This window comes from Dromaius novaehollandiae, chromosome 1 (genome assembly GCF_036370855.1).
Source record: "Dromaius novaehollandiae isolate bDroNov1 chromosome 1, bDroNov1.hap1, whole genome shotgun sequence".
NCBI lineage: Eukaryota > Metazoa > Chordata > Aves > Casuariiformes > Dromaiidae > Dromaius > Dromaius novaehollandiae.
In genome coordinates, this window is record NC_088098.1 from 86,113,093 (window position 1) to 86,138,341 (window position 25,249).

General features: G+C 57.5%; 2 protein-coding genes across 2 annotated transcripts; both read right to left on the bottom strand.

Moving 5' to 3' along the window:
• Window positions 1–3,861: 3,861 nt before the first annotated feature.
• On the bottom strand, window positions 3,862–14,167 carry LOC135330476 (cell surface glycoprotein 1-like; the record flags this gene model as incomplete). The annotated part of the gene is given in 4 exon segments (XM_064524408.1): window positions 3,862–4,824; window positions 12,890–13,115; window positions 13,284–13,462; window positions 13,553–14,167. Coding segments are annotated over 4 exon segments (1,983 nt in total), but the record flags the coding sequence as incomplete, so codon positions are not given.
• Window positions 14,168–17,412: 3,245 nt separating this feature from the next.
• On the bottom strand, window positions 17,413–18,456 carry LOC135328889 (cell surface glycoprotein 1-like; the record flags this gene model as incomplete). The annotated part of the gene is made up of 1 exon (XM_064515339.1): window positions 17,413–18,456. A coding segment is annotated over one exon (1,044 nt), but the record flags the coding sequence as incomplete, so codon positions are not given.
• Window positions 18,457–25,249: the final 6,793 nt, after the last annotated feature.

Consider the following 25,249-nt stretch of genomic DNA (forward strand, 5'->3'; position numbering starts at 1 on the left):
TGGCGTTGGAGAATGCTCAGGGTTTGGCTGAGGGTTTGGCGTTGTAGAAGGCTCAGGGTTTGGCTCAGGGTTTGGCGTTGGAGAAGGCTCAGGCTTTGGCTTTGGAGAAGGCTCAGGCTTTGGCTCAGGGTTTGGCGTTGGAGAAGGCTCAGGGTTTGGCGTTGGAGAAGGCTCAGCGTTTGGCTCAGGGTTTGGCGTTGGAGAAGGCTCAGGGTTTGGCGTTGGAGAAGGCTCAGGCTTTGGCTCAGGGTTTGGCGTTGGAGAAGGCTCAGGCTTTGGCGTTGGAGAAGGCTCAGGCTTTGGCTCAGGCTTTGGCGTTGGAGAAGGCTCAGGGTTTGGCGTTGGAGAAGGCTCAGGCTTTGGCTCAGGGTTTGGCGTTGGAGAAGGCTCAGGGTTTGGCGTTGGAGAAGGCTCAGGCTTTGGCTCAGGGTTTGGCGTTGGAGAAGGCTCAGGGTTTGGCGTTGGAGAAGGCTCAGGCTTTGGCTCAGGCTTTGGCGTTGGAGAAGGCTCAGGGTTTGGCGTTGGAGAAGGCTCAGGGTTTGGCTCAGGGTTTGGCCTTGGAGAAGGCTCAGGTTTTGGCGTTGGAGAACGCTCAGGGTTTGGCGTTGGAGAAGGCTCACGGTTTGGCTCAGGCTTTGGTGTTGGAGTAGGCTCAGGGTTTGGCGTTGGAGAAGGCTCAGGGTTTGGCTCAGGCTTTGGCGTTGGAGAAGGCTCAGGGTTTGGCGTTGGAGAAGGCTCAGGCTTTGGCTCAGGCTTTGGCGTTGGAGAAGGCTCAGGGTTTGGCGTTGGAGAAGGCTCAGGGTCTTGCTCAGGGTTTGGCGTTGGAGAAGCCTCAGGGTTTGGCGTTGGAGAAGGCTCAGGGTTTGGCTCAGGCTTTGGCGTTGGAGAAGGCTCAGGGTTTGGTGATGGAGAAGGCTCAGGGTTTGCCTCAGGGTTTGGCGTTGCAGAAGGCTCAGGGTTTGGTGATGGAGAAGGCTCAGGCTTTGGCGTTGCAGAAGGCTCAGTGTTTGGCTCAGGCTTTGGCGTTGGAGAAGGCTCGGGGTTTGGCTCAGGGTTTGGCCTTGGAGAAGGCTCAGGGTTTGGCTCAGGCTTTGGCATTGGAGAAGGCTCAGGGTTTGGCTCAGGGTTTGGCCTTGGAGCACGCTCAGGGTTTGGCGTTGGAGAAGACTCAGGCTATGGCGTTTGAGAAGGCTCAGGGTTTGGCTCAGGGTTTGGCATTGGAGAAGGCTCAGGCTTTGGCTCAGGGTTTGGCATTGGAGAAGGCTCAGGGTTTGGCGTTGGAGAAGGCTCAGGGTTTGGCTCAGGTTTTGGCCTTGGAGAAGGCTCAGGGTTTGGCGTTGGAGAAGGCTCAGGCTTTGGCTCAGTGTTTACCATTGGAGAAGGCTCAGGATTTGGCGTTGGAGAAGGCTCAGGTTTGGCTCAGGGTTTGGCCTTGGAGAAGGCTCAGGGTTTGGCGTTGGAGAAGGCTCAGGCTTTGGCTCAGGGTTTGGCGTTGGAGAAGGCTCAGGGTTTGGCGTTGGAGAAGGCTCAGGCTTTGGCTCAGGCTTTGGCGTTGGAGAAGGCTCAGGGTTTGGCTCAGGGTTTGGCCTTGGAGCAGGCTCAGGGTTTGGCGTTGGAGAAGACTCAGGCTATGGCGTTTGAGAAGGCTCAGGGTTTGGCTCAGGGTTTGGCGTTGGAGAAGGCTCAGGCTTTGGCTTTGGAGAAGGCTCAGGCTTTGGCTCAGGGTTTGGCGTTGGAGAAGGCTCAGGGTTTGGCGTTGGAGAAGGCTCAGCGTTTGGCTCAGGGTTTGGCGTTGGAGAAGGCTCAGGGTTTGGCGTTGGAGAAGGCTCAGGCTTTGGCTCAGGGTTTGGCGTTGGAGAAGGCTCAGGCTTTGGCGTTGGAGAAGGCTCAGGCTTTGGCTCAGGCTTTGGCGTTGGAGAAGGCTCAGGGTTTGGCGTTGGAGAAGGCTCAGGCTTTGGCTCAGGGTTTGGCCTTGGAGAAGGCTCAGGGTTTGGCGTTGGAGAAGGCTCAGGCTTTGGCTCAGGGTTTGGCGTTGGAGAAGGCTCAGGGTTTGGCGTTGGAGAAGGCTCAGGCTTTGGCTCAGGCTTTGGCGTTGGAGAAGGCTCAGGGTTTGGCGTTGGAGAAGGCTCAGGGTTTGGCTCAGGGTTTGGCCTTGGAGAAGGCTCAGGTTTTGGCGTTGGAGAACGCTCAGGGTTTGGCGTTGGAGAAGGCTCACGGTTTGGCTCAGGCTTTGGTGTTGGAGTAGGCTCAGGGTTTGGCGTTGGAGAAGGCTCAGGGTTTGGCTCAGGCTTTGGCGTTGGAGAAGGCTCAGGGTTTGGCGTTGGAGAAGGCTCAGGCTTTGGCTCAGGCTTTGGCGTTGGAGAAGGCTCAGGGTTTGGCGTTGGAGAAGGCTCAGGGTCTTGCTCAGGGTTTGGCGTTGGAGAAGCCTCAGGGTTTGGCGTTGGAGAAGGCTCAGGGTTTGGCTCAGGCTTTGGCGTTGGAGAAGGCTCAGGGTTTGGTGATGGAGAAGGCTCAGGGTTTGCCTCAGGGTTTGGCGTTGCAGAAGGCTCAGGGTTTGGTGATGGAGAAGGCTCAGGCTTTGCCTCAGGGTTTGGCGTTGGAGAAGGCTCAGGCTTTGGCGTTGCAGAAGGCTCAGTGTTTGGCTCAGGCTTTGGCGTTGGAGAAGGCTCGGGGTTTGGCTCAGGGTTTGGCCTTGGAGAAGGCTCAGGGTTTGGCTCAGGCTTTGGCATTGGAGAAGGCTCAGGGTTTGGCTCAGGGTTTGGCCTTGGAGCACGCTCAGGGTTTGGCGTTGGAGAAGACTCAGGCTATGGCGTTTGAGAAGGCTCAGGGTTTGGCTCAGGGTTTGGCATTGGAGAAGGCTCAGGCTTTGGCTCAGGGTTTGGCATTGGAGAAGGCTCAGGGTTTGGCGTTGGAGAAGGCTCAGGGTTTGGCTCAGGTTTTGGCCTTGGAGAAGGCTCAGGGTTTGGCGTTGGAGAAGGCTCAGGCTTTGGCTCAGTGTTTACCATTGGAGAAGGCTCAGGATTTGGCGTTGGAGAAGGCTCAGGTTTGGCTCAGGGTTTGGCCTTGGAGAAGGCTCAGGGTTTGGCGTTGGAGAAGGCTCAGGCTTTGGCTCAGGGTTTGGCGTTGGAGAAGGCTCAGGGTTTGGCGTTGGAGAAGGCTCAGGCTTTGGCTCAGGCTTTGGCGTTGGAGAAGGCTCAGGGTTTGGCTCAGGGTTTGGCCTTGGAGCAGGCTCAGGGTTTGGCGTTGGAGAAGACTCAGGCTATGGCGTTTGAGAAGGCTCAGGGTTTGGCTCAGGGTTTGGCATTGGAGAAGGCTCAGGCTTTGGCTCAGGGTTTGGCGTTGGAGAAGGCTCAGGGTTTGGCGTTGGAGAAGGCTCAGGGTTTGGCTCAGGTTTTGGCCTTGGAGAAGGCTCAGGGTTTGGCGTTGGAGAAGGCTCAGGCTTTGGCTCAGTGTTTACCATTGGAGAAGGCTCAGGATTTGGCGTTGGAGAAGGCTCAGGTTTGGCTCAGGGTTTGGCCTTGGAGAAGGCTCAGGGTTTGGCGTTGGAGAAGGCTCAGGCTTTGGCTCAGGGTTTGGCGTTGGAGAAGGCTCAGGGTTTGGCGTTGGAGAAGGCTCAGGCTTTGGCTCAGGCTTTGGCGTTGGAGAAGGCTCAGGGTTTGGCGTTGGAGAAGGCTCAGCGTTTGGCTCAGGGTTTGGCGTTGGAGAAGGCTCAGGGTTTGGCGTTGGAGAAGGCTCAGGCTTTGGCTCAGGGTTTGGCGTTGGAGAAGGCTCAGGCTTTGGCGTTGGAGAAGGCTCAGGCTTTGGCTCAGGCTTTGGCGTTGGAGAAGGCTCAGGGTTTGGCATTGGAGAAGGCTCAGGCTTTGGCTCAGGGTTTGGCCTTGGAGAAGGCTCAGGGTTTGGCGTTGGAGAAGGCTCAGGCTTTGGCTCAGGGTTTGGCGTTGGAGAAGGCTCAGGGTTTGGCGTTGGAGAAGGCTCAGGCTTTGGCTCAGGCTTTGGCGTTGGAGAAGGCTCAGGCTTTGGCGTTGGAGAAGGCTCAGGCTTTGGCTCAGGCTTTGGCGTTGGAGAAGGCTCAGGGTTTGGCGTTGGAGAAGGCTCAGGCTTTGGCTCAGGGTTTGGCGTTGGAGAAGGCTCAGGCTTTGGCTCAGGCTTTGGCGTTGGAGAAGGCTAAGGGTTTGGCCTTGGAGAAGGCTCAGGGTTTGGCTCAGGGTTTGGCGTTGGAGAAGGCTCAGGGTTTGGCGTTGGAGAAGGCTCAGGCTTTGGCTCAGGGTTTGGCGTTGGAGAAGGCTCAGGGTTTGGCTCAGGGTTTGGCGTTGGAGAAGGCTCAGGCTTTGGCTCAGGGTTTGGCGTTGGAGAAGGCTCAGGCTTTGGCTCAGGGTTTGGCGTTGGAGAAGGCTCAGGCTTTGGCGTTGGAGAAGGCTCAGGGTTTGGCGTTGGAGAAGGCTCAGGGTTTGGCTCAGGGTTTGGCGTTGGAGAAGGCTCAGGGTTTGGCTCAGGGTTTGGCGTTGGAGCATGCTCAGGGTTTGGCGTTGGAGCATGCTCAGGGTTTGGCGTTGGAGAAGGCTCAGGCTTTGGCTCAGGGTTTGGCGTTGGAGAAGGCTCAGGGTTTGGCTCAGGGTTTGGCGTTGGAGAAGGCTCAGGGTTTGGCTCAGGCTTTGGCGTTGGAGAAGGCTCAGGGTTTGGCGTTGGAGAAGGCTCAAGTTTTGGCTCAGGCTTTGGCGTTGGAGAAGGCTCAGGGTTTGGCGTTGGAGAAGGCTCAGGGTTTGGCTCAGGGTTTGGCGTTGGAGAAGGCTCAGGGTTTGGCGTTGGAGAAGGCTCAGGGTTTGGCTCAGGCTTTGGCGTTGGAGAAGGCTCAGGGTTTGGCTCAGGCTTTGGTGTTGCAGAATGCTCAGGTTTTGGCTCAGGGTTTGGCGTTGAAGCATGCTCAGGGTTTGGCTCAGGTTTTGGCGTTGGAGAACGCTCAGGTTATGGCGTTGGAGAAGGCTCACGGTTTGGCTCAGGCTTTGGAGTTGGAGTAGGCGCAGGGTTTGGCGTTGGAGAAGGCTCAGGCTTTGGCTCAGGCTTTGGCGTTGGAGAAGGCTCAGGGTTTGGCCTTGGAGAAGGCTCAGGGTTTGGCGTTGGAGAAGGCTCAGGCTTTGGCTCAGGCTTTGGCGTTGGAGAAGGCTCAGGGTTTGGCGTTGGAGAAGGCTCAGGGTCTGGCTCAGGGTTTGGCGTTGGAGAAGGCTCAGGCTTTGGCGTTGGAGAAGGCTCAGGGTTTGGCTCAGGCTTTGGCGTTGGAGAAGGCTCAGGGTTTGGTGATGGAGAAGGCTCAGGGTGTGCCTCAGGGTTTGGCGTTGGAGAAGGCTCAGGGTTTGGCTCAGGGTTTGGCGTTGGAGAAGGCTCAGGGTTTGCCCTTGGAGAAGGCTCAGGGTTTGGCTCAGGGTTTGGCGTTGGAGAAGGCACAGGGTTTGGCATTGGAGAAGGCTCAGGCTTTGGCTCAGGCTTTGGCCTTGCACAATGCTCAGGGTTTGGCTCAGGGTTTGGCGTTGGAGAAGGCTCAGGGCTTGGCGTTGGAGAAGGCTCAGGGTTTGGCTCAGGGTTTGGCCTTGGAGATGGCTCAGGGTTTGGCGTTGGAGAAGGCTCAGGGTTTGACTCAGGGTTTGGCGTTGGAGAAGGCTCAGGCTTTGGCTCAGGCTTTGGCGTTGGAAAAGGCTCACGGTTTGGCTCAGGGTTTGGCATTGTAGAAGGCTCAGGGTTTGGCGTTGGAGAAGGCTCAGCCTTTGGCTCAGGGTTTGGCGTTGGAGAAGGCTCAGCCTTTGGCTCAGGGTTTGGCGTTGGAGAAGGCTCAGGCTTTGGCTCAGGGTTTGGCGTTGGAGAAGGCTCAGGGTTTGGTGTTGGAGAAGGCTCAGGGTTTGGCTCAGGCTTTGGTGTTGGAGAAGGCTCAGGGTTTGGCGTTGGAGAATGCTCAGGCTTTGGCTCAGGGTTTGGCGTTGGAGAAGGCTCAGGGTTTGGCTCAGGGTTTGGCGTTGGAGAAGGCTCAGGGTTTGACTCAGGGTTTGCCGTTGGAGAAGGCTCAGGGTTTGGCATTGGAGAAGGCTCAGGGTTTGGCTCAGGGTTTGGCCTTGGAGATGGCTCAGGGTTTGGCGTTGGAGAAGGCTCAGGGTTTGACTCAGGGTTTGGCGTTGGAGAAGGCTCAGGCTTTGGCTCAGGCTTTGGCGTTGGAAAAGGCTCACGGTTTGGCTCAGGGTTTGGCATTGTAGAAGGCTCAGGGTTTGGCGTTGGAGAAGGCTCAGCCTTTGGCTCAGGGTTTGGCGTTGGAGAAGGCTCAGCCTTTGGCTCAGGGTTTGGCGTTGGAGAAGGCTCAGGCTTTGGCTCAGGGTTTGGCGTTGGAGAAGGCTCAGGGTTTGGTGTTGGAGAAGGCTCAGGGTTTGGCTCAGGCTTTGGTGTTGGAGAAGGCTCAGGGTTTGGCGTTGGAGAAGGCTCAGGCTTTGGCTCAGGGTTTGGCGTTGGAGAAGGCTCAGGGTTTGGCTCAGGGTTTGGCGTTGGAGAAGGCTCAGGGTTTGACTCAGGGTTTGCCGTTGGAGAAGGCTCAGGGTTTGGCATTGGAGAAGGCTCAGGGTTTGGCTCAGGGCTTGGCGTTGGAGAAGGCTCAGGGTTTGGCGTTGGAGAAGGCTCAGGGTTTGGCTCTGGGTTTGGCCTTGGAGAAGGCTCAGGGTTTGGCTCAGGGTTTGGCGTTGGAGAAGGCTCAGGGTTTGGCTCAGGGTTTGGCGTTGGAGAAGGCTCAGGGTTTGGCCTTGGAGAAGGCTCAGGGTTTGGCATTGGAGAAGGCTCAGGGTTTGGCTCAGGGTTTGGCCTTGGAGAAGGCTCAGGGTTTGGTGTTGGAGAAGGCTCAGGGTTTGGCTCAGGGTTTGGCCTTGGAGAAGGCTCAGGGTTTGGCGTTGGAGAAGGCTCAGGCTTTGGCTCAGTGTTTGCCGTTGGAGAAGGCTCAGGGTTTGGCGTTGGAGAAGGCTCAGGCTTTGGCTCAGGGTTTGGCGTTGGAGAAGGCTCAGGGTTTGGCTCAGGGTTTGGCGTTGGAGAAGGCTCAGGGTTTGGCGTTGGAGAAGGCTCAGGCTTTGGCTCAGGGTTTGCCGTTGGAGAAGGCTCAGGGTTTGGCTCAGGGTTTGGCGTTGGAGAAGGCTCAAGCTTTGTATCACGGTTTGGCATTGGAGAAGGCTCAGGGTTTGACTCAGGGTTTGGCGTTGGAGAAGGCTCAGGGTTTGGCTCAGGGTTTGGGGTTGGAGAAGGCTCAGGGTTTGGCGTTGGAGAAGGCTCAGGTTTTGGCTCAGCCCTTGGCGTTGGAGAAGGCTCAGGCTTTGGCTCAGGGTTTGGCCTTGGAGAAGGCTCAGGGTTTGGCGTTGGAGAAGGCTCAGGCTATGGCGTTTGAGAAGGCTCAGGGTTTGGCTCAGGGTTTGGCATTGGAGAAGGCTCAGGCTTTGGCTCAGGGTTTGGCGTTGGAGAAGGCTCAGGGTTTGGCGTTGGAGAAGGCTCAGGGTTTGGCTCAGGGTTTGGCGTTGGAGAAGGCTCAGGGTTTGGCGTTGGAGAAGGCTCAGGCTTTGGCTCAGTGTTTACCATTGCAGAAGGCTCAGGATTTGGCGTTGGAGAAGGCTCAGGGTTTGGCTCAGGGTTTGGCGTTGGAGAAGGCTCAGGGTTTGGCTCAGGGTTTGGCGTTGGAGAAGGCTCAGGGTTTGGCGTTGGAGAAGGCTCAGGATTTGGCTCAGGGTTTGGCGTTGGAGAAGGCTCAGGGTTTGGCGTTGGAGAAGGCTCAGGGTTTGGCTCAGGGTTTGGCGTTGGAGAAGGCTCAGGGTTTGGCGTTGGAGAAGGCTCAGGGTTTGGCTCAGGGTTTGGCGTTGGAGAAGGCTCAGGGTTTGGCGTTGGAGAAGGCTCAGGCTTTGGCTCAGGGTTTGGCGTTGGAGAAGGCTCAGGGTTTGGCGTTGGAGAAGGCTCAGGGTTTGGCTCAGGCTTTGGCGTTGGAGAAGGCTCAGGCTTTGGCGTTGGAGAAGGCTCAGGCTTTGGCTCAGGGTTTGGCATTGGAGAAGGCTCAGGGTTTGGCGTTGGAGAAGGCTCAGGCTTTGGCTCAGGGTTTGGCGTTGGAGAAGGCTCAGGGTTTGGCGTTGGAGAAGGCTCAGGCTTTGGCTCAGGCTTTGGCGTTGGAGAAGGCTCAGGGTTTGGCATTGGAGAAGGCTCAGGGTTTGGCTCAGGGTTTGGCGTTGGAGAAGGCTCAGGGTTTGGCGTTGGAGAAGGCTCAGGGTTTGGCTCAGGGTTTGGCATTGGAGAATGATCAGGGTTTGGCGTTGGAGAAGGCTCAGGGTCTGGCTTAGGCTTTGGCGTTGGAGAAGGCTCAGGGTTTGGCGTTGGAGAAGGCTCAGGCTTTGGCTCAGGCTTTGGCGTTGGAGAAGGCTAAGGGTTTGGCCTTGGAGAAGGCTCAGGGTTTGGCTCAGGGTTTGGCGTTGGAGAAGGCTCAGGGTTTGGCGTTGGAGAAGGCTCAGGGTTTGGCTCAGGGTTTGGCATTGGAGAAGGCTCAGGGTTTGGCGTTGGAGTGGGCTCAGGGTTTGGCTCAGGGTTTGGCGTTGGAGAATGCTCAGGCTTTGGCTCAGGGTTTGGCGTTGGAGAAGGCTCAGGGTTTGGCTCAGGGTTTGGCGTTGGAGAAGGCTCAGGCTTTGGCGTTGGAGAAGGCTCAGGGTTTGGCGTTGGAGAAGGCTCAGGCTTTGGCTCAGGCTTTGGCGTTGGAGAAGGCTAAGGGTTTGGCCTTGGAGAAGGCTCAGGGTTTGGCTCAGGCTTTGGGGTTGGAGAAGGCTCAGGGTTTGGCGTTGGAGAAGGCTCAGGTTTTGGCTCAGCCCTTGGCGTTGGAGAAGGCTCAGGCTTTGGCTCAGGGTTTGGCCTTGGAGAAGGCTCAGGGTTTGGCGTTGGAGAAGGCTCAGGCTATGGCGTTTGAGAAGGCTCAGGGTTTGGCTCAGGGTTTGGCATTGGAGAAGGCTCAGGCTTTGGCTCAGGGTTTGGCGTTGGAGAAGGCTCAGGCTTTGGCGTTGGAGAAGGCTCAGGGTTTGGCTCAGGGTTTGGCGTTGGAGAAGGCTCAGGGTTTGGCGTTGGAGAAGGCTCAGGCTTTGGCTCAGTGTTTACCATTGCAGAAGGCTCAGGATTTGGCGTTGGAGAAGGCTCAGGGTTTGGCTCAGGGTTTGGCGTTGGAGAAGGCTCAGGGTTTGGCTCAGGGTTTGGCGTTGGAGAAGGCTCAGGGTTTGGCGTTGGAGAAGGCTCAGGATTTGGCTCAGGGTTTGGCGTTGGAGAAGGCTCAGGGTTTGGCGTTGGAGAAGGCTCAGGGTTTGGCTCAGGGTTTGGCGTTGGAGAAGGCTCAGGGTTTGGCGTTGGAGAAGGCTCAGGGTTTGGCTCAGGGTTTGGCGTTGGAGAAGGCTCAGGGTTTGGCGTTGGAGAAGGCTCAGGCTTTGGCTCAGGGTTTGGCGTTGGAGAAGGCTCAGGGTTTGGCGTTGGAGAAGGCTCAGGGTTTGGCTCAGGCTTTGGCGTTGGAGAAGGCTCAGGGTTTGGCGTTGGAGAAGGCTCAGGCTTTGGCTCAGGCTTTGGCATTGGAGAAGGCTCAGGGTTTGGCGTTGGAGAAGGCTCAGGCTTTGGCTCAGGGTTTGGCGTTGGAGAAGGCTCAGGGTTTGGCGTTGGAGAAGGCTCAGGCTTTGGCTCAGGCTTTGGCGTTGGAGAAGGCTCAGGGTTTGGCATTGGAGAAGGCTCAGGGTTTGGCTCAGGCTTTGGCGTTGGAGAAGGCTCAGGGTTTGGCGTTGGAGAAGGCTCAGGCTTTGGCTCAGGGTTTGGCATTGGAGAATGATCAGGGTTTGGCGTTGGAGAAGGCTCAGGGTCTGGCTTAGGCTTTGGCGTTGGAGAAGGCTCAGGGTTTGGCGTTGGAGAAGGCTCAGGCTTTGGCTCAGGCTTTGGCGTTGGAGAAGGCTAAGGGTTTGGCCTTGGAGAAGGCTCAGGCTTTGGCTCAGGGTTTGGCATTGGAGAAGGCTCAGGGTTTGGCGTTGGAGAAGGCTCAGGGTTTGGCTCAGGGTTTGGCATTGGAGAAGGCTCAGGGTTTGGCGTTGGAGTGGGCTCAGGGTTTGGCTCAGGGTTTGGCGTTGGAGAATGCTCAGGCTTTGGCTCAGGGTTTGGCGTTGGAGAAGGCTCAGGGTTTGGCTCAGGGTTTGGCGTTGGAGAAGGCTCAGGGTTTGGCGTTGGAGAAGGCTCAGGGTTTGGCGTTGGAGAAGGCTCAGGGTTTGGCTCAGGGTTTGGCGTTGGAGAAGGCTCAGGTTTTGGCGTTGGAGAACGCTCAGGGTTTGGCGTTGGAGAAGGCTCACGGTTTGGCTCAGGCTTTGGTGTTGGAGTAGGCTCAGGGTTTGGCGTTGGAGAAGGCTCAGGGTTTGGCTCAGGGTTTGGCGTTGGAGAAGGCTCAGGGTTTGGCGTTGGAGAAGGCTCAGGCTTTGGCTCAGGCTTTGGCGTTGGAGAAGGCTCAGGGTTTGGCGTTGGAGAAGGCTCAGGGTCTTGCTCAGGGTTTGGCGTTGGAGAAGCCTCAGGGTTTGGCGTTGGAGAAGGCTCAGGGTTTGGCTCAGGCTTTGGCGTTGGAGAAGGCTCAGGGTTTGGTGATGGAGAAGGCTCAGGGTTTGCCTCAGGGTTTGGCGTTGCAGAAGGCTCAGGGTTTGGTGATGGAGAAGGCTCAGGCTTTGCCTCAGGGTTTGGCGTTGGAGAAGGCTCAGGCTTTGGCGTTGCAGAAGGCTCAGTGTTTGGCTCAGGCTTTGGCGTTGGAGAAGGCTCGGGGTTTGGCTCAGGGTTTGGCGTTGGAGAAGGCTCAGGGTTTGGCTCAGGCTTTGGCGTTGGAGAAGGCTCAGGGTTTGGCTCAGGGTTTGGCCTTGGAGCAGGCTCAGGGTTTGGCGTTGGAGAAGGCTCAGGCTATGGCGTTTGAGAAGGCTCAGGGTTTGGCTCAGGGTTTGGCATTGGAGAAGGCTCAGGCTTTGGCTCAGGGTTTGGCGTTGGAGAAGGCTCAGGGTTTGGCGTTGGAGAAGGCTCAGGGTTTGGCTCAGGGTTTGGCATTGGAGAAGGCTCACGGTTTGGCGTTGGAGAAGGCTCAGGCTTTGGCTCAGTGTTTACCATTGGAGAAGGCTCAGGATTTGGCGTTGGAGAAGGCTCAGGTTTGGCTCAGGGTTTGGCCTTGGAGAAGGCTCAGGGTTTGGCGTTGGAGAAGGCTCAGGCTTTGGCTCAGGGTTTGGCGTTGGAGAAGGCTCAGGGTTTGGCGTTGGAGAAGGCTCAGGCTTTGGCTCAGGGTTTGGCGTTGGAGAAGGCTCAGGGTTTGGCTCAGGGTTTGGAGTTGGAGAAGGCTCAGGGTTTGGCGTTGGAGAAGGCTCAGGGTCTGGCTCAGGGTTTGGCGTTGGAGAAGGCTCAGGCTTTGGCCTTGGAGAAGGCTCAGGCTTTGGCTCAGGCTTTGGCGTTGGAGAAGGCTAAGGGTTTGGCCTTGGAGAAGGCTCAGGGTTTGGCTCAGGGTTTGGCGTTGGAGAAGGCTCAGGGTTTGGCGTTGGAGAAGGCTCAGGGCTTGGCTCAGGGTTTGGCATTGGAGAAGGCTCACGGTTTGGCGTTGGAGAAGGCTCAGGGTTTGGCTCAGGGTTTGGCGTTGGAGAATGCTCAGGCTTTGGCTCAGGGTTTGGCGTTGGAGAAGGCTCAGGGTTTGGCTCAGGGTTTGGCGTTGGAGAAGGCTCAGGCTTTGGCGTTGGAGAAGGCTCAGGGTTTGGCGTTGGAGAAGGCTCAGGCTTTGGCTCAGGGTTTGGCGTTGGAGAAGGCTCAGGGTTTGGCGTTGGAGAAGGCTCAGGGTTTGGCTCAGGGTTTGGCGTTGGAGAAGGCTCAGGGTTTGGCGTTGGAGCATGCTCAGGGTTTGGCGTTGGAGAAGGCTCAGCCTTTGGCTCAGGGTTTGGCGTTGGAGAAGGCTCAGGGTTTGGCTCAGGCTTTGGTGTTGGAGTAGGCTCAGGGTTTGGCGTTGGAGAAGGCTCAGGGTTTGGCTCAGGCTTTGGCGTTGGAGAAGGCTCAGGGTTTGGCGTTGGAGAAGGCTCAGGCTTTGGCTCAGGCTTTGGCGTTGGAGAAGGCTCAGGGTTTGGCGTTGGAGAAGGCTCAGGGTCTTGCTCAGGGTTTGGCGTTGGAGAAGCCTCAGGGTTTGGCGTTGGAGAAGGCTCAGGGTTTGGCTCAGGCTTTGGCCTTGGAGAAGGCTCAGGGTTTGGTGATGGAGAAGGCTCAGGGTTTGCCTCAGGGTTTGGCGTTGCAGAAGGCTCAGGGTTTGGTGATGGAGAAGGCTCAGGCTTTGCCTCAGGGTTTGGCGTTGGAGAAGGCTCAGGCTTTGGCGTTGCAGAAGGCTCAGTGTTTGGCTCAGGCTTTGGCGTTGGAGAAGGCTCGGGGTTTGGCTCAGGGTTTGGCGTTGGAGAAGGCTCAGGGTTTGGCTCAGGCTTTGGCGTTGGAGAAGGCTCAGGGTTTGGCTCAGGGTTTGGCCTTGGAGCAGGCTCAGGGTTTGGCGTTGGAGAAGGCTCAGGCTATGGCGTTTGAGAAGGCTCAGGGTTTGGCTCAGGGTTTGGCATTGGAGAAGGCTCAGGCTTTGGCTCAGGGTTTGGCGTTGGAGAAGGCTCAGGGTTTGGCGTTGGAGAAGGCTCAGGGTTTGGCTCAGGTTTTGGCATTGGAGAAGGCTCACGGTTTGGCGTTGGAGAAGGCTCAGGCTTTGGCTCAGTGTTTACCATTGGAGAAGGCTCAGGATTTGGCGTTGGAGAAGGCTCAGGTTTGGCTCAGGGTTTGGCCTTGGAGAAGGCTCAGGGTTTGGCGTTGGAGAAGGCTCAGGCTTTGGCTCAGGGTTTGGCGTTGGAGAAGGCTCAGGGTTTGGCGTTGGAGAAGGCTCAGGCTTTGGCTCAGGCTTTGGCGTTGGAGAAGGCTCAGGGTTTGGCTCAGGGTTTGGCGTTGGAGAAGGCTCAGGGTTTGGCGTTGGAGAAGGCTCAGGGTCTGGCTCAGGGTTTGGCGTTGGAGAAGGCTCAGGCTTTGGCCTTGGAGAAGGCTCAGGCTTTGGCTCAGGCTTTGGCGTTGGAGAAGGCTAAGGGTTTGGCCTTGGAGAAGGCTCAGGGTTTGGCTCAGGCTTTGGCGTTGGAGAAGGCTCAGGGTTTGGCGTTGGAGAAGGCTCAGGGCTTGGCTCAGGGTTTGGCATTGGAGAAGGCTCACGGTTTGGCGTTGGAGTGGGCTCAGGGTTTGGCTCAGGGTTTGGCGTTGGAGAATGCTCAGGCTTTGGCTCAGGGTTTGGCGTTGGAGAAGGCTCAGGGTTTGGCTCAGGGTTTGGCGTTGGAGAAGGCTCAGGCTTTGGCGTTGGAGAAGGCTCAGGGTTTGGCGTTGGAGAAGGCTCAGGCTTTGGCTCAGGGTTTGGCGTTGGAGAAGGCTCAGGGTTTGGCGTTGGAGAAGGCTCAGGGTTTGGCTCAGGGTTTGGCGTTGGAGAAGGCTCAGGGTTTGGCGTTGGAGCATGCTCAGGGTTTGGCGTTGGAGAAGGCTCAGCCTTTGGCTCAGGGTTTGGCGTTGGAGAAGGCTCAGGGTTTGGCTCAGGGTTTGGCGTTGGAGAAGGCTCAGGGTTTGGCTCAGGCTTTGGCGTTGGAGAAGGCTCAGGGTTTGGCGTTGGAGAAGGCTCAAGTTTTGGCTCAGGCTTTGGCGTTGGAGAAGGCTCAGGCTTTGGCTCAGGGTTTGGCCTTGGAGAAGGCTCAGGGTTTGGCGTTGGAGAAGGCTCAGCCTTTGGCTCAGGGTTTGGCGTTGGAGAAGGCTCAGGGTTTGGCGTTGGAGAAGGCTCAGGCTTTGGCTCAGGCTTTGGCGTTGGAGAAGGCTCAGGGTTTGGCGTTGGAGAAGGCTCAGGCTTTGGCTCAGGGTTTGGCGTTGGAGAAGGCTCAGGGTTTGGCGTTGGAGAAGGCTCAGGGTCTGGCTCAGGGTTTGGCGTTGGAGAAGGCTCAGGCTTTGGCCTTGGAGAAGGCTCAGGCTTTGGCTCAGGCTTTGGCGTTGGAGAAGGCTAAGGGTTTGGCCTTGGAGAAGGCTCAGGGTTTGGCTCAGGGTTTGGCGTTGGAGAAGGCTCAGGGTTTGGCGTTGGAGAAGGCTCAGGGTTTGGCTCAGGGTTTGGCATTGGAGAAGGCTCACGGTTTGGGGTTGGAGTGGGCTCAGGGTTTGGCTCAGGGTTTGGCGTTGGAGAATGCTCAGGCTTTGCCTCAGGGTTTGGCGTTGGAGAAGGCTCAGGGTTTGGCTCAGGGTTTGGCGTTGGAGAAGGCTCAGGCTTTGGCGTTGGAGAAGGCTCAGGGTTTGGCGTTGGAGAAGGCTCAGGCTTTGGCTCAGGGTTTGGCGTTGGAGAAGGCTCAGGGTTTGGCGTTGGAGAAGGCTCAGGGTTTGGCTCAGGGTTTGGCGTTGGAGAAGGCTCAGGGTTTGGCGTTGGAGCATGCTCAGGGTTTGGCGTTGGAGAAGGCTCAGCCTTTGGCTCAGGGTTTGGCGTTGGAGAAGGCTCAGGGTTTGGCTCAGGGTTTGGCGTTGGAGAAGGCTCAGGGTTTGGCTCAGGCTTTGGCGTTGGAGAAGGCTCAGGGTTTGGCGTTGGAGAAGGCTCAAGTTTTGGCTCAGGCTTTGGCGTTGGAGAAGGCTCAGGGTTTGGCGTTGGAGAAGGCTCAGGGTTTGGCGTTGGAGAAGGCTCACGGTTTGGCTCAGGCTTTGGCGTTGGAGAAGGCTCACGGTTTGGCTGAGGTTTTGGTGTTGCAGAATGCTCAGGTTTTGGCTCAGGGTTTGGCGTTGGAGCATGCTCAGGGTTTGGCTCAGGTTTTGGCGTTGGAGAACGCTCAGGGTTTGGCGTTGGAGAAGGCTCACGGTTTGGCTCAGGCTTTGGAGTTGGAGTAGGCTCAGGCTTTGGCTCAGGCTTTGGCGTTGGAGAAGGCTCAGGGTTTGGCGTTGGAGAAGGCTCAGGGTTTGGCGTTGGAGAAGGCTCAGGGTTTGGCGTTGGAGAAGGCTCAGGCTTTGGCTCAGGCTTTGGCGTTGGAGAAGGCTCAGGGTTTGGCGTTGGAGAAGGCTCAGGGTCTGGCTCAGGGTTTGGCGTTGGAGAAGCCTCAGGGTTTGGCGTTGGAGAAGGCTCAGGGTTTGGCTCAGGCTTTGGCGTTGGAGAAGGCTCAGGGTTTGGTGATGGAGAAGGCTCAGGGTTTGCCTCAGGGTTTGGCGTTGGAGAAGGCTCAGGGTTTGGTGATGGAGAAGGCTCAGGCTTTGCCTCAGGGTTTGGCGTTGGAGAAGGCTCAGGGTTTGGCTCAGGCTTTGGCGTTGGAGAAGGTCAGGGATTGGCGTTGGAGCATGCTCAGACTTTGGCTCAGGCTTTGGCGTTGGAGAAGGCTCAGGGTTTGGCATTGGAGAAGGCTCAGGCTTTGGCTCAGGGTTTTGCGATGGAGAAGGCTCAGGGTTTGGCTCAGGCTTTGGCCTTGGAGAAGGCTCAAGCTATGGATCAGGGTTTGGCGTTGGAGAAGGTTCAGGCTTTGGCTCAGGGTTTGGCGTTGGAGAAGGCTCAGGGTTTGGCGTTGGAGAAGGCTCAGGGTTTGGCTCAGGGTTTGGCGTTGGAGAAGGCTCAGGCTTTGGCCTTGGAGAAGGCTCAGGCTTTGGCTCAGGGTTTGGCGTTGGAGAAGGCTCAGGCTTTGGCGTTGGAGAAGGCTCAGGGTTTGGCGTTGGAGAAGGCTCAGGGTTTGGCTCAGGCTTTGGCGTTGGAGAAGGCTCAGGGTTTGGCTCAGGGTTTGGCGTTGGAGAAGGCTCAGGGCTTGGCGTTGGAGAAGGCTCAGGGTTTGGCTCAGGGCTTGGCCTTGGAGATGGCTCAGGGTTTGGCGTTGGAGAAGGCTCAGGGTTTGACTCAGGGTTTGGCGTTGGAGAAGGCTCAGGGTTTGGCCTTGGAGAAGGCTCAGGGTTTGGCTCAGGGTTTGGCGTTGGAAAAGGCTCAGGCTTTGGCTCAGGGTTTGGCGTTGGAGAAGGCTCAGGGTTTGGCGTTGGAGAAGGCTCAGGCTTTGGCTCAGGGTTTGGCGTTGGAGAAGGCTCAGGGTTTGGCTCAGGGTTTGGCGTTGGAGAAGGCTCAGGGTTTGGCTCAGGGTTTGGCGTTGGAGAAGGCTCAGGGTTTGGCGTTGGAGAAGGCTCAGGGTTTGGCTCAGGGTTTGCCGTTGGAGAAGGCTCAGGGTTTGGCGTTGGAGAAGGCTCATGCTTTGGCTCAGGGTTTGGCGTTGGAGAAGGCTCAGGGTTTGGCTCAGGGTTTGGCGTTGGAGAAGGCTCAGGGTTTGACTCAGGGTTTGCCGTTGGAGAAGGCTCAGGGTTTGGCATTGGAGAAGGCTCAGGGTTTGGCTCAGGGCTTGGCGTTGGAGAAGGCTCAGGGTTTGGCGTTGGAGAAGGCTCAGGGTTTGGCTCAGCCCTTGGCGTTGGAGAAGGCTCAGGGTTTGGCTCTGGGTTTGGCGTTGGAGAAGGCTCAGGGTTTGGCGTTGGAGAAGGCTCAGGCTATGGCGTTGGAGAAGGCTCAGGGTTTGGCTCAGGCTTTGGCCTTGGAGAAGGCTCAGGGTTTGGCGTTGGAGAAGGCTCAGGCTATGGCGTTTGAGAAGGCTCAGGGTTTGGCTCAGGCTTTGGCGTTGGAGAAGGCTCAGGCTTTGGCTCAGGGTTTGGCGTTGGAGAAGGCTCAGGGTTTGGCCTTGGAGAAGGCTCAGGGTTTGGCGTTGGAGAAGGCTCAGGGTTTGGCTCAGGGTTTGGCGTTGGAGAAGGCTCAGGGTTTGGCGTTGGAGAAGGCTCAGGGTTTGGCTCAGGGTTTGGCCTTGGAGAAGGCTCAGGGTTTGGCGTTGGAGAAGGCTCAGGGTTTGGCTCAGTGTTTGCCGTTGGAGAAGGCTCAGGGTTTGGCGTTGGAGAAGGCTCAGGCTTTGGCTCAGTTTTTGGCGTTGGAGAAGGCTCAGGGTTTGGCTCAGGGTTTGGCGTTGGAGAAGGCTCAGGGTTTGGCGTTGGAGAAGGCTCAGGCTTTGGCTCAGGGTTTGCCGTTGGAGAAGGCTCAGGGTTTGGCGTTGGAGAAGGCTCAATGTTTGGCTGAGGCTTTGGCGTTGGAGAAGGCTCAGGGTTTGGCTCAGGGTTTGGCGTTGAAGAAGGCTCAAGCTTTGTATCAGGGTTTGGCGTTGGAGAAGGCTCAGGGTTTGACTCAGGGTTTGGCGTTGGAGAAGGCTCAGGGTTTGGCTAAGGCTTTGGCGTTGGAGAAGGCTCAGGGTTTCGCGTTGGAGAAGGCTCAGGTTTTGGCTCAGCCCTTGGCGTTGGAGAAGGCTCAGGCTTTGGCTCAGGGTTTGGCCTTGGAGAAGGCTCAGGGTTTGGCGTTGGAGAAGGCTCAGGCTATGGCGTTTGAGAAGGCTCAGGGTTTGGCTCAGGGTTTGGCATTGGAGAAGGCTCAGGCTTTGGCTCAGGGTTTGGCGTTGGAGAAGGCTCAGGGTTTGGCGTTGGAGAAGGCTCAGGGTTTGGCTCAGGGTTTGGCCTTGGAGAAGGCTCAGGGTTTGGCGTTGGAGAAGGCTCAGGCTTTGGCTCAGTGTTTACCATTGGAGAAGGCTCAGGATTTGGCGTTGGAGAAGGCTCAGGGTTTGGCTCAGGGTTTGGCGTTGGAGAAGGCTCAGGGTTTGGCTCAGGGTTTGGCATTGGAGAAGGCTCAGGGTTTGGCGTTGGAGAAGGCTCAGGATTTGGCTGAGGCTTTGGCGTTGGAGAAGGCTCAGGGTTTGGCGTTGGAGAAGGCTCAGGGTTTGGCTCAGGGTTTGGCGTTGGAGAAGGCTCAGGGTTTGGCATTGGAGAAGGCTCAGCGTTTGGCTCAGGGTTTGGCGTTGGAGAAGGCTCAGGGTTTGGCGTTGGAGAAGGCTCAGGCTTTGGCTCAGGGTTTGGCGTTGGAGAAGGCTCAGGGTTTGGCGTTGGAGAAGGCTCAGGGTTTGGCTCAGGGTTTGGCGTTGGAGAAGGCTCAGGCTTTGGCGTTGGAGAAGGCTCAGGCTTTGGCTCAGGGTTTGGCGTTGGAGAAGGCTCAGGGTTTGGCGTTGGAGAAGGCTCAGGGTTTGGCTCAGGCTTTGGCATTGGAGAAGGCTCAGGGTTTGGCGTTGGAGAAGGCTCAGGCTTTGGCTCAGGGTTTGGCGTTGGAGAAGGCTCAGGGTTTGGCGTTGGAGAAGCCTCAGGCTTTGGCTCAGGCTTTGGCGTTGGAGAAGGCTCAGGGTTTGGCGTTGGAGAAGGCTCAGGGTTTGGCTCAGGGTTTGGCGTTGGAGAAGGCTCAGGGTTTGGCGTTGGAGAAGGCTCAGGCTTTGGCTCAGGGTTTGGCGTTGGAGAATGCTCAGGGTTTGGCGTTGGAGAAGGCTCAGGGTCTGGCTCAGGGTTTGGCGTTGGAGAAGGCTCAGGGTTTGGCGTTGGAGAAGGCTCAGGCTTTGGCTCAGGCTTTGGCGTTGGAGAATGCTCAGGGTTTGGCGTTGGAGAAGGCTCAGGGTCTGGCTCAGGGTTTGGCGTTGGAGAAGGCTCAGGGTTTGGCGTTGGAGAAGGCTCAGGCTTTGGCTCAGGCTTTGGCGTTGGAGAAGGCTAAGGGTTTGGCCTTGAAGAAGGCTCAGGGTTTGGCTCAGGGTTTGGCGTTGGAGAAGGCTCAGGGTTTGGCGTTGGAGAAGGCTCAGGGTTTGGCTCAGGGTTTGGCATTGGAGAAGGCTCAGGGTTTGGCGTTGGAGTGGGCTCAGGGTTTGGCTCAGGGTTTGGCGTTGGAGAATGCTCAGGCTTTGGCTCAGGGTTTGGCGTTGGAGAAGGCTCAGGGTTTGGCTCAGGGTTTGGCGTTGGAGAAGGCTCAGGGTTTGGCGTTGGAGAAGGCTCAGGGTTTGGCGTTGGAGAAGGCTCAGGGTTTGGCTCAGGGTTTGGCGTTGGAGAAGGCTCAGGTTTTGGCGTTGGAGAACGCTCGGGCTTTGGCGTTGGAGAAGGCTCACGGTTTGGCTCAGGCTTTGGTGTTGGAGTAGGCTCAGGGTTTGGCGTTGGAGAAGGCTCAGGCTTTGGCTCAGGCTTTGGCGTTGGAGAAGGTTCAGGGTTTGGCGTTGGAGAAGGCTCAGGCTTTGGCGTTGGAGAAGGCTCAGGCTTTGGCTCAGGCTTTGGCGTTGGAGAAGGCTCAGGGTTTGGCGTTGGAGAAGGCTCAGGGTCTGGCTCAGGGTTTGGCGTTGGAGAAGCCTCAGGGTTTGGCGTTGGAGAAGGCTCAGGGTTTGGCTCAGGCTTTGGCGTTGGAGAAGCCTCAGGGTTTGGTGATGGAGAAGGCTCAGGGTTTGCCTCAGGGTTTGGCGTTGCAGAAGGCTCAGGCTTTGGCGTTGGAGAAGGCTCAGGGTTTGGCGTTGGAGAAGGCTCAGGCTTTGGCTCAGGGTTTGGCGTTGGAGAAGGCTCAGGGTTTGGCGTTGGAGAAGGCTCAGGGTTTGGCTCAGGGTTTGGCGTTGGAGAAGGCTCAGGGTTTGGCGTTGGAGCATGCTCAGGGTTTGGCATTGGAGAAGGCTCAGGCTTTGGCTCAGGGTTTGGCGTTGGAGAAGGCTCAGGGTTTGGCTCAGGGTTTGGCGTTGGAGAAGGCTCAGGGTTTGGCTCAGGCTTTGGCGTTGGAGAAGGCTCAGGGTTTGGCGTTGGAGAAGGCTCAAGTTTTGGCTCAGGGTTTGGCGTTGGAGAAGGCTCAGGGTTTGGCGTTGGAGAAGGCTCAGGGTTTGGCTCAGGCTTTGGCGTTGGAGAAGGCTCAGGGTTTGGCGTTGGAGAAGGCTCAGGGTTTGGCTCAGGCTTTGGCGTTGGAGAAGGCTCAGGGTTTGGCGTTGGAGAGGGCTCAGGGTTTGGCTCAGGCTTTGGCGTTGGAGAAGGCTCAGGGTTTGGCGTTGGAGAAGGCTCAGGCTTTGGCTCAGGGTTTGGCCTTGGAGAAGGCTCAGGCTTTGGCTCAGGGTTTGGCATTGGAGAAGGCTCAGGGTTTGGCGTTGGAGAAGGCTCAGGCTTTGGCGTTGGAGAAGGCTCAGGGTTTGCCGTTGGAGAAGGCTCAGGCTTTGGCTCAGGGTTTGGCGTTGGAGAAGTCTCACGGTTTGGCGTTGGAGAAGGCTCAGGGTTTGGCTCAGGGTTTGGCGTTGGAGAAGGCTCAGGGTTTGGCCTTGGAGAAGGCTCAGGGTTTGGCTCAGGCTTTGGCGTTGGAGAAGGCTCAGGGTTTGGCGTTGGAGAAGGCTCAGGCTTTGGCTCAGGCTTTGGCGTTGGAGAAGGCTCAGGGTTTGGCGTTGGAGAAGGCTCAGCCTTTGGCTCAGGGTTTGGCGTTGGAGAAGGCTCAGCCTTTGGCTCAGGGTTTGGCATTGGAGAAGGCTCAGGGTTTGGCTCAGGGTTTGGCGTTGGAGAAGGCTCAGGGTTTGGCGTTGGAGAAGGCTCAGGGTTTGGCTCAGGGTTTGCCGTTGGAGAAGGCTCAGGGTTTGCCATTGGAGAAGGCTCAGGGTTTGGCGTTGGAGAAGGCTCAGGCTTTGGCGTTGGAGAAGGTCAGGGTTTGGCTCAGGGTTTGGCATTGGAGAAGGCTCAGGGTTTGGCTCAGGGTTTGGCATTGGAGAAGGCTCAGGCTTTGGCTCAGGGTTTGGCGTTGGAGAAGGCTCAGGGTTTGGCTCAGGCTTTGGCGTTGGCGAAGGCTCACGGTTTGGCGTTGGAGAAGGCTCAAACTTTGGCTCAGGGTTTGGCGTTGGAGAAGGCTCAGGGTTTGGTGTTGGAGAAGGCTCAGGCTTTCGCTCAGGGTTTGGCACTGGAGAAGGCTCAGGGTTTGGCGTTGGAGAAGGCCCAGGGTTTGGCTCAGGGTTTGGCGTTGGAGAAGGCTCAAGCTTTGTATCAGGGTTTGGCGTTGGAGAATGCTCAGGGTTTGACTCAGGGTTTGGCATTGGAGAAGGCTCAGGGTTTGGCTCAGGCTTTGGCGTTGGAGAAGGCTCAGGGTTTGGCTCAGCCCTTGGCGTTGGAGAAGGCGCCGGGTTTGGCTCAGGGTTTGGCCTTGGAGAAGGCTCAGGGTTTGGCGTTGGAGAAGGCTCAGGCTATGGCGTTTGAGAAGGCTCAGGGTTTGGCATTGGAGAAGGCTCAGGCTTTGGCTCAGGGTTTGGCGTTGGAGAAGGCTCAGGGTTTGGCGTTGGAGAAGGCTCAGGGTTTGGCTCAGGGTTTGGCCTTGGAGAAGGCTCAGGGTTTGGCGTTGGAGAAGGCTCAGGGTTTGGCTCAGTGTTTACCGTTGGAGAAGGCTCAGGATTTGGCGTTGGAGAAGGCTCAGGCTTTGGCTCAGGGTTTGGCGTTGGAGAAGGCTCAGGGTTTGGCGTTGGAGAAGGCTCAGGGTTTGGCTCAGGGTTTGGCGTTGGAGAAGGCTCAGGCTTTGGCGTTGGAGAAGGCTCAGGGTTTGGCTCAGGGTTTGGCGTTGGAGAAGGCTCAGGCTTTGGCGTTGGAGAAGGCTCAGGGTTTGGCTCAGGGTTTGGCGTTGGAGAAGGCTCAGGGTTTGGCTGAGGCTTTGGCGTTGGAGAAGGCTCAGGGTTTGGCTGAGGCTTTGGCGTTGGAGAAGGCTCAGGCTTTGGCTCAGGGTTTGGCGTTGGAGAAGGCTCAGGGTTTGGCGTTGGAGAAGGCTCAGGGTTTGGCCTTGGAGAAGGCTCAGGCTTTGGCTCAGGGTTTGGCATTGGAGAAGGCTCACGGTTTGGCGTTGGAGTGGGCTCAGGGTTTGGCTCAGGGTTTGGCCTTCGAGAAGGCTCAGGGTTTGGCTCAGGCTTTGGCGTTGGAGAAGGCTCAGGGTTTGGCGTTGGAGAAGGCTCAGGGTTTGGCTCAGGGTTTGGCGTTGGAGAAGGCTCAGGGTTTGGCGTTGGAGAAGGCTCAGGCTTTGGCTCAGGCTTTGGCGTTGGAGAAGGCTCAGGGTTTGGCGTTGGAGAAGGCTCAGGGTTTGGCTCAGGCTTTGGCGTTGGAGAAGGCTCAGGCTTTGGCGTTGGAGAAGGCTCAGGCTTTGGCTCAGGCTTTCGCGTTGGAGAAGGCTCAGGGTTTGGCATTGGAGAAGGCTCAGGCTTTGGCTCAGGGTTTGGCGTTGGAGAAGGCTCAGGGTTTGGCATTGGAGAAGGCTCAGGGTCTGGCTCAGGGTTTGGCGTTGGAGAAGGCTCAGGGTTTGGCGTTGGAGAAGGCTCAGGCTTTGGCTCAGGCTTTGGCGTTGGAGAAGGCTCAGGGTTTGGCGTTGGAGAAGGCTCAGGGTTTGGCTCAGGGTTTGGCGTTGGAGAAGGCTCAGGGTTTGGCGTTGGAGAAGGCTCAGGCTTTGGCTCAGGGTTTGGCATTGGAGAAGGCTCAGGGTTTGGCGTTGGAGTGGGCTCAGGGTTTGGCTCAGGGTTTGGCGTTGGAGAATGCTCAGGCTTTGGCTCAGGGTTTGGCGTTGGAGAAGGCTCAGGGTTTGGCTCAGGGTTTGGCGTTGGAGAAGGCTCAGGCTTTGGCGTTGGAGAAGGCTCAGGGTTTGGCGTTGGAGAAGGCTCAGGCTTTGGCTCAGGGTTTGGCGTTGGAGAAGGCTCAGGTTTTGGCGTTGGAGAACGCTCAGGGTTTGGCGTTGGAGAAGGCTCACGGTTTGGCTCAGGCTTTGGTGTTGGAGTAGGCTCAGGGTTTGGCGTTGGAGAAGGCTCAGGGTTTGGCTCAGGGTTTGGCCTTGGAGAAGGCTCAGGGTTTGGCGTTGGAGAAGGCTCAGGGTTTGGCGTTGGAGAAGGCTCAGGCTTTGGCTCAGGCTTTGGCGTTGGAGAAGGCTCAGGGTTTGGCGCTGGAGAAGGCTCAGGCTTTGGCTCAGGCTTTGGCGTTGGAGAAGGCTCAGGGTTTGGCGTTGGAGAAGGCTCAGGCTTTGGCTCAGGGTTTGGCGTTGGAGAAGGCTCAGGCTTTGGCTCAGGGTTTGGCATTGGAGAAGGCTCAGGGTTTGGCGTTGGAGAAGGCTCAGGCTTTGGCGTTGGAGAAGGCTCAGGGTTTGCCGTTGGAGGAGGCTCAGGCTTTGGCTCAGGGTTTGGCGTTGGAGAAGTCTCAGCGTTTGGCGCTGGAGAAGGCTCAGGGTTTGGCTCAGGGTTTGGCGTTGGAGAAGGCTCCGGGTTTCGCTCAGGCTTTGGCATTGGAGAAGGCTCAGGGTTTGGCTCAGGGTTTGGGTTTGGAGAAGGTTCAGGGTTTGGCGTTGGAGAAGGCTCAGGCTTTGGCGTTGGAGAAGGTCAGGGTTTGGTTCAGGGTTTGGCATTGGAGAAGGCTCAGGGTTTGGCTCAGGGTTTGGCATTGGAGAAGGCTCAGGCTTTGGCTCAGGGTTTGGCGTTGGAGAAGGCTCAGGGTTTGGCTCAGGCTTTGGCGTTGGCGAAGGCTCACGGTTTGGCGTTGGAGAAGGCTCAAACTTTGGCTCAGGGTTTGGCGTTGGAGAAGGCTCAGGGTTTGGTGTTGGAGAAGGCTCAGGCTTTCGCTCAGGGTTTGGCACTGGAGAAGGCTCAGGGTTTGGCGTTGGAGAAGGCCCAGGGTTTGGCTCAGGGTTTGGCGTTGGAGAAGGCTCAAGCTTTGTATCAGGGTTTGGCGTTGGAGAATGCTCAGGGTTTGACTCAGGGTTTGGCATTGGAGAAGGCTCAGGGTTTGGCTCAGGCTTTGGCGTTGGAGAAGGCTCAGGGTTTGGCTCAGGCTTTGGCGTTGGAGAAGGCTCAGGGTTTGGCTCAGCCCTTGGCGTTGGAGAAGGCTCAGGCTTTGGCTCAGGGTTTGGCCTTGGAGAAGGCTCAGGGTTTGGCGTTGGAGAAGGCTCAGGCTATGGCGTTTGAGAAGGCTCAGGGTTTGGCATTGGAGAAGGCTCAGGCTTTGGCTCAGGGTTTGGCGTTGGAGAAGGCTCAGGGTTTGGCGTTGGAGAAGGCTCAGGGTTTGGCTCAGGGTTTGGCGTTGGAGAAGGCTCAGGGTTTGGCGTTGGAGAAGGCTCAGGGTTTGGCTCAGGGTTTACCGTTGGAGAAGGCTCAGGGTTTGGCGTTGGAGAAGGCTCAGGGTTTGGCTCAGGCTTTGGCGTTGGAGCAGGCTCAGGGTTTGGCTCAGGGTTTGGCGTTGGAGAAGGCTCAGGGTTTGGCTCAGGGTTTGGCGTTGGAGAAGGCTCAGGGTTTGGCTCAGGGTTTGGCGTTGGAGAAGGCTATGGGTTTGGCGTTGGAGAAGGCTCAGGGTTTGGCCTTGGAGAAGGCTCAGGCTTTGGCTCAGGGTTTGGCATTGGAGAAGGCTCACGATTTGGCGTTGGAGTGGGGTCAGGGTTTGGATCAGGGTTTGGCCTTCGAGAAGGCTCAGGCTTTGGCGTTGGAGAAGGCTCAGGGTTTGGCGTTGGAGAAGGCTCAGGGTTTGGCTCAGGCTTTGGCGTTGGAGAAGGCTCAGGCTTTGGCGTTGGAGAAGGCTCAGGCTTTGGCTCAGGCTTTGGCGTTGGAGAAGGCTCAGGGTTTGGCGTTGGAGAAGGCTCAGTGTTTGGCTCAGGCTTTGGCGTTGGAGAAGGCTCAGGCTTTGGCGTTGGAGAAGGCTCAGGCTTTGGCTCAGGCTTTGGCGTTGGAGAAGGCTCAGGGTTTGGTGTTGGAGAAGGCTCAGGCTTTGGCTCAGGGTTTGACGTTGGAGAATGCTCAGGGTTTGGCGTTGGAGAAGGCTCAGGGTCTGGCTCAGGGTTTGGCGTTGGAGAAGGCTCAGGCTTTGGCGTTGGAGAAGGCTCAGGCTTTGGCTCAGGCTTTGGCGTTGGAGAAGGCTAAGGGTTTGGCCTTGGAGAAGGCTCAGAGTTTGGCTCAGGGTTTGGCGTTGGAGAAGGCTCAGGGTTTGGCGTTGGAGAAGGCTCAGGCTTTGGCTCAGGGTTTGGCATTGGAGAAGGCTCAGGGTTTGGCGTTGGAGTGGGCTCAGGGTTTGGCTCAGGGTTTGGCGTTGGAGAATGCTCAGGCTTTGGCTCAGGGTTTGGCATTGGAGAAGGCTCAGGGTTTGGCTCAGGGTTTGGCGTTGGAGAAGGCTCAGGCTTTGGCATTGGAGAAGGCTCAGGGTTTGTCATTGGAGAAGGCTCAGGGTTTGGCTCAGGTTTTGGCGTTGGAGAAGGCTGAGGTTTTGGCGTTGGAGGACGCTCAGGGTTTGGCGTTGGAGAAGGCTCACGGTTTGGCTCAGGTTTGGTGTTGGAGTAGGCTCAGGGTTTGGCGTTGGAGAAGGCTCAGGGTTTGGCTCAGGGTTTGGCCTTGGAGAAGGCTCAGGGTTTGGCGTTGGAGAAGGCTCAGGG